General features: G+C 57.3%; 1 protein-coding gene across 2 annotated transcripts in view; it reads right to left on the bottom strand.

Annotated features, from left to right (window-relative positions):
• Nucleotides 1-5,508, bottom strand: part of ECI1 (enoyl-CoA delta isomerase 1) — an 11,699-nt gene that overhangs the window by 2,801 nt on the left and 3,390 nt on the right. For both annotated transcript variants that reach the window (XM_017511013.2, XM_037732295.1), the window contains exons 3-6: nt 5,000-5,127; nt 2,702-2,848; nt 1,289-1,410; nt 1,011-1,189 (exon numbers count right to left, since the gene is read on the bottom strand). In XM_017511013.2, the coding sequence (XP_017366502.1) occupies nt 1,011-1,189; nt 1,289-1,410; nt 2,702-2,848; nt 5,000-5,127 (576 nt within the window). The remainder of the gene's footprint in view (nt 1-1,010; nt 1,190-1,288; nt 1,411-2,701; nt 2,849-4,999; nt 5,128-5,508) is intronic.

The following is a 5,508-nucleotide window of genomic DNA, read 5'->3' as shown; positions in this document are numbered from 1 at the left end:
AGTCTCACTCTGTCACCCAGGCTGGAGTGCAGTGGCACAATCTTGGTTCACTGCAACCTCCACCTCCCAAGTTCAAGTGAGTCTCCTGCCTCAGCCTCCCTAGTAGTTGGGATTACAGGCACGTGCCACCATGCCCACTGATTTTTGTATTTTTAGTTGAGACGAGGTTTTACTGTGTTGGCCAGGATAGTCTTGAACTCCTGACCTCAAGTGATCTGCCCACCTCAGCCTCCCAAAATGCTGGAATTATAGTGTGAACCACCGTGCCTGGCCCATTGTCCATAAAGCTTTGTGAGAACACAGCTACACCCGTCAGTTTACGTCTCCCCTGTGGCTGCTTTCTGCTACAAAGGTCTTACCTACAGAGCCCTCAAGCCACCTGGCCCTCTAGAGACAGCATGCTGGGCCCGGGTCTATACCGTTGCTGATATGGCCAGCCCTATTTCTATGAAATGGACAATTGTCTTTGTAGTAGGTTGAAAAGTGTACCCCAAAAGACAGGTCCAAGTCCTAAGCACTGCTCTGGAACCTGGAAGTGGGACCTTATTTGGAAAGCGTCTCTGCAGATGTAGTTAAGTTGGGATCATCTTGGATTGTGGGTAGGTCCTAAATCACACAACAGGTGTCCTGAGAAGGGAGAGAGAGATTCGAGATCCAGAGAAAGCCACATAAGGATGGAGGCAGAGACTAGAGCGAGGCGTCCATGAGCGCTGAAGGCCTGGAGCCAGCAGAAGCAGGCCGGGGCAGGATGGGGCCTTCCCTGGAACCTGGGGAGGGAGTGCAGCCCTGCCCACACCCTGATTTTGCACCTCTGGTCTCCAGCACCATGGCATCAACCTGTGTGTCTGGGCCAGCCGGTCTGTGCTGCATTGTTACAGCAGTCTCCTGACACCCACACACTGCGATTACAGACAGTCCCCTGCAGGCATGACATCCACAGAGAACCTTTGCATGGAGAGCCTTCTGGTCTCCCCAGCATCACTGGGCGCTCACCACGCCCTGCGCCTCACCTGGAATGGCCATCCACTGGGCTATCGCCGACAGCGCCACGCTCTGCACCTGCTCCTCCGGCACCACCTGGTCCACTATGCCCACCTGCAGGGCCTGCGCCGGCGGGAAGAGCAGCCCCAGCTGCAGGGCGCGCTCTGCTGCCCGGTGCCCGATGGTGTTCACCAGGGTGTCTTTGAACCTGGAATGCAGGCACCCGCTCACCAGTGGCCCCAGGCTCCCAGGTGTGTCTGTCCCTTCCACATCAAGTGTGGCATGTGGCTGCAGCCCAGGGCCTTACCAGAAAGGGGCAACAATGCCCAGCAGGGTCTCATTGAGTCCTATGCTGTACTTGGGGTTGTCCGCCAGGACGCGGTGGTCAGAGGTCAGGGCTATCAGGCAGCCTCCGGCGGGGCAGGCTCCCTACAGGGAGAGGCGAGATGGGGCTCTTAGGTGCTGCTGGTTCCAACTGCGTTCCAGAGGGGCGAGTCCAAGGATGCCAAGGAGGACTGTGCCCTTGGGGCGTCTCTACCCCCCTAGGGCCCTGCAGAAACACAGTCTGGGCTAGGTGTGCACTTGGAAACGGATGGGGAAGGAACTGGCCGTTTAGGGCTTCACAAGGAGGGTCTGAGGCTCATCCTCAGCCAAGGGTCATTAGCTCTTAGGGGACAGAAAAATCACTTTTTTTTTTTTTTTTTTTTTTTGATACGGAGTCTTGCTCTGTCGCCAGGTTGGAGCGCAGTGGCACAGTCTCGGCTTACTGCAACCTCCACCACCTCCCGGGTTCAAGCAATTCTTCCGCCTCAGCCTCCCGAGTAGCTGGGACTACAGGTGCATGCCAAACACCCGGCTAATTTTTGTATTTTTAGTAGAGACGGGGTTTCACCATGTTGGCCAGGATGGTCTCAATCTCTTGACCTCGTGATCCACCCCCCTCGGCCTCCCAAAGTGCTGGGATTACAGGCGTGAGCCACCGCGCCCGGCCAGAAAAATCACTTTTTAAAACCTTTCAGTTAGGGGAGCAAGTTGCTTGTCCTCTCAGAGGTTTTACTCAATGCTAAAATGCCACACAAGCATTTAGCCACAGCTGTCATGCCCCGAGGGGGTCCCGTTACCATCCCCAGCAGCCAGCACCACCAGGATGTCCTGGGAACCCCACACTCACCCTGCTGTCACTGCAGACACCCACTGCCCCACATGGGACCTCACATCTGTCTGCAGCACCCTCTAGGCCTCCTCTCACACCAGCCCTCACCTCCGCCAGGCTCCACCCACACCCAGCTTGTCACAGCCACCCTGAAGGACACCCTGGTTCCCGAGGTTGAGCCCCCACATTGTTCTCAGCCTCCCCCGCCTTCCCCCTGGAAGGGATGGAGTGATGTTTCCAAAATGTGGGTGCGATCAACCACTTACCCGCACAGCTTCCACCTGGGCTGGTGTCAACCCCAGGCCCTGGTCCCCACCCCCTGGCTCTTTTCTGGGATTTGTCTGACCCAGGCCAGGCCCCTCACCTGAGGCCCACCTTCCCCTTTTCAACACGCCATGCGGTCTGCAATGGTGCACTCACCTGTGCACGCCTCAGGGTTTCCCCCACTGATCCTTTCCCCTAGGACAAAGGGTATCCCTCACTGTAGAGGGCAGGACAGTGTCAGTTCCGTCCCCTGGGGCTGGCCCAGGAGAGCCAGCAAGGCCACCTGGGAGTGGGGACACTCACGTTGATGGCAGTGACTAGCACCAGGCTGGACTGGTAGAACCGCAGCCACAGCTCCTGCACGGCCTTCCAGTACTCGGCGTAGTGGGCGGGGCTCCTCCCACACATCTCCTTCAGGTCCAGGCCAGCCGAGAACACACCGGGGCAGTCCTGCAGGGGAGCCCGGAGCAATGCCTGTCAAAGTCCAGCTGGCCTCACAGCAGCAGGGCCAGAAGCCCAGGTGCCCAAGGCACAGCAGGGCCAGGTCATGCTCAGGGTGGTGGTTGCTGCCCCCACGGAGCCAGGACTGGGTGGTCTAGGGACTTGGCTTAGGCCTCTGCAGGGCCTGGTTTCCCTGTGCTTCCCAGAACATTCTTCCCTCTCCCAGTTCAAGCTGGACAGGAGACGACAAGCAGGGTCAGGCACCGCCCCGGGGACACGAGTGCGCCGGCCCTCTGGCTCTGCACGCGCGGCTCGGGCAGAGGAACCTAGAGGTGCGGTGAAGACTCCTGAGAGTCCAGAGGGGGTGCACGTTCTCAATCATTCACCCACAAAGGGCCAAGCAAGCCGTGGAATCCCATGTGGACCAGCAGGGTGGGAGAATTACCTGCAAGGTGTGGGTTCTTTAGCAGCTACCAAGAAAGGGCGAGGGGTGAGCACAGGGGGAAAGGACCCTCCCATGGCTAGAGTAGCGGGTGCCAGCAAAGGAGCCTGGGACACCCAGTCAGGGCTGCTGGCCAGGGATGCAGGCTGTGAGGAGTGCAAAATCCACCCAGGGGCCCCTGCATGGTCACCGCCCCCTGAGCAAACGACAAAGGCGCCTTCCCCTCAGCACAGCACATTCTCCTCCTGAAGCTGTGAGTGGACTTGTTCCTGCAGCTGGACCCAGCTCACCCTGACTTACAAGCAGAGCTGGGCGGATGTTTACCCCACACTGTACGCAGGAAGGAGGACAACAACCACCTAATGTGTGTGAGGAGGAGGGGCAGGGACAGATGGGATGCCCTCCACATGGATCCCTAGGTCATGTGAAAAAGCCAGGAGCAGCGCGGGTCTGCAACACGGCTCCGCCGTTCTCAGATGACATGAGCTGGTGCCGTGCAGAACGGGTAAGCCGGTCCATTTCTGCAAAATGCATTCTACTTCTCTCACTCAAGACCCAGGCCCGGCTAGTGGCTCATGCTTGTAATCCCAGAGTTTTGGGAGGTCAAGATGGGGGGACTGCTTGAGGCCAGGAGCTCCAGACAAGCCTGGGCAACATAGCAAGACCCCATCTGTACAAAAAAGTAAAAACTGAGCAAAAAAAATTGACAAAGTACAACTGCTCACTCCTGTAATCCTAGCAAACTGGGAGGCTGAGATGGGAGGAGTGCTTGAGCCCAGGAGTTCAAGACCAACTTGGGCAACACAGTGAGATACTGTCTCTACCAGAAACTTAAAAATTTTAAAATTCTTCAACATTCAAGAATCATCTGAACCCAGGAGGCGGAGGTTGCAGTAAGCCAAGATCACGTCACTGCACTCCAGCCTGGGCATCAGAGGGAGATTCCATCTCAATAAATACGTAAGGCCAGATGCGGTGGCTCATGCCTATAATCCCTGCACTTGGGGAGGCTGAGGCAGGTGGATCACTTGAGGTCAGGAGTTCCAGGCCAGGCCCTGTAAAGCCACCCAAGCCTCCAAGGATGCCTCACTCCCCCCACTTCTACCATGGTCCACGTCCCCTCAGGGTTCCCATCCTCCGGGGCCTGAAAAGACCCTCCCTGCTTATTGCCCCTCCGTGACCTTGGTAATGAAGCTGTTCCCACAGATGCCACACCTCGTGTTTGCCAGCACTTAGGCGACGCCCAGAGTCCCCTGCACAGGAGCTTAGACCAAGGAGGTTCACCCCTCTGAGAACTCGGTCTAAAGACCAGCCTACAGAGGACCAGACAGCATGGGCACTGTTCGCGGGACTGGCTTGGGGCACCCAGGTCACACTAGTGGGGAGCACCCAAGGACCCCACAGACGCATGGCTCCCCTCACCCGCTCCCCGTAGCTCTCCCCAGTGCCCGCCTGGACGATGCCTGGGCCGGGAAGGCTGTCTCCAAGGCTGGTCCGCCTTCACTGTCAGGAATGATCTGCTTGAGGCCCGTGAGTTTGGGTCCCTGCTGGAAGCCTCCTATGGAGGCACCTGGAGTCCAGGTTGGTGGGGCTGCTGGGCCGTCCCTCACCACACGTGGGCAGGCTCTGCCTCTTCCCACCTGCAACAGGCCTGTGCTCCGATCAGAGAACTGGGGCCAAGAGCTCACACGGGGTTGGGGAGCTGAAGTGGCACCTACCGAGGTCATGATGACACCGCGGAAGCTCTTGTCATTCTCCAGCTTCTCCAGGCTGATGACCAGCTCTGTCAGAAATTCCAGGCTGAGCCTGTTCACTGGGGGGTTGTTGAGTCTCATCACAGCGACCCCTAATTTAAAGAAGGAAGAAAGAGAAAGCTCACATCCGGCACTGGAAAAGTATCCTGACCAGCCTGCACCCTCAAAGCCATGGTAGCTGTGTGTTTTGGGTGTTTTTTATTTTTATTTTTTATTAACCATTACTTTTGGCACAGGGTCTTGCTCTATTGCCCAGGCTACAATGCAGGGGCATGATCTCAGTTCACTGAACCTTAGACCTCCTGGGCTCCAGTGATCCTCCCACCGCTGAGTAGCTGGGATTACAGGCACGTACCATTGCGCCCAGTTAATTAAAAAAAATTTTCGGTGGCTCAAGCCTGTAATCCCAGCACTTTGGGAGGCCGAGGTGGGTGGATCACGAGGTCAAGAGATCGAGACCATCCTGGTCAACA

Source organism: Cebus imitator, unplaced genomic scaffold, assembly GCF_001604975.1.
Source record: "Cebus imitator isolate Cc_AM_T3 unplaced genomic scaffold, Cebus_imitator-1.0 Scaffold444, whole genome shotgun sequence".
In the NCBI taxonomy this organism is placed as follows: Eukaryota; Metazoa; Chordata; class Mammalia; order Primates; family Cebidae; genus Cebus; species Cebus imitator.
This window is presented reverse-complemented; position numbering and strand designations above follow the sequence as displayed.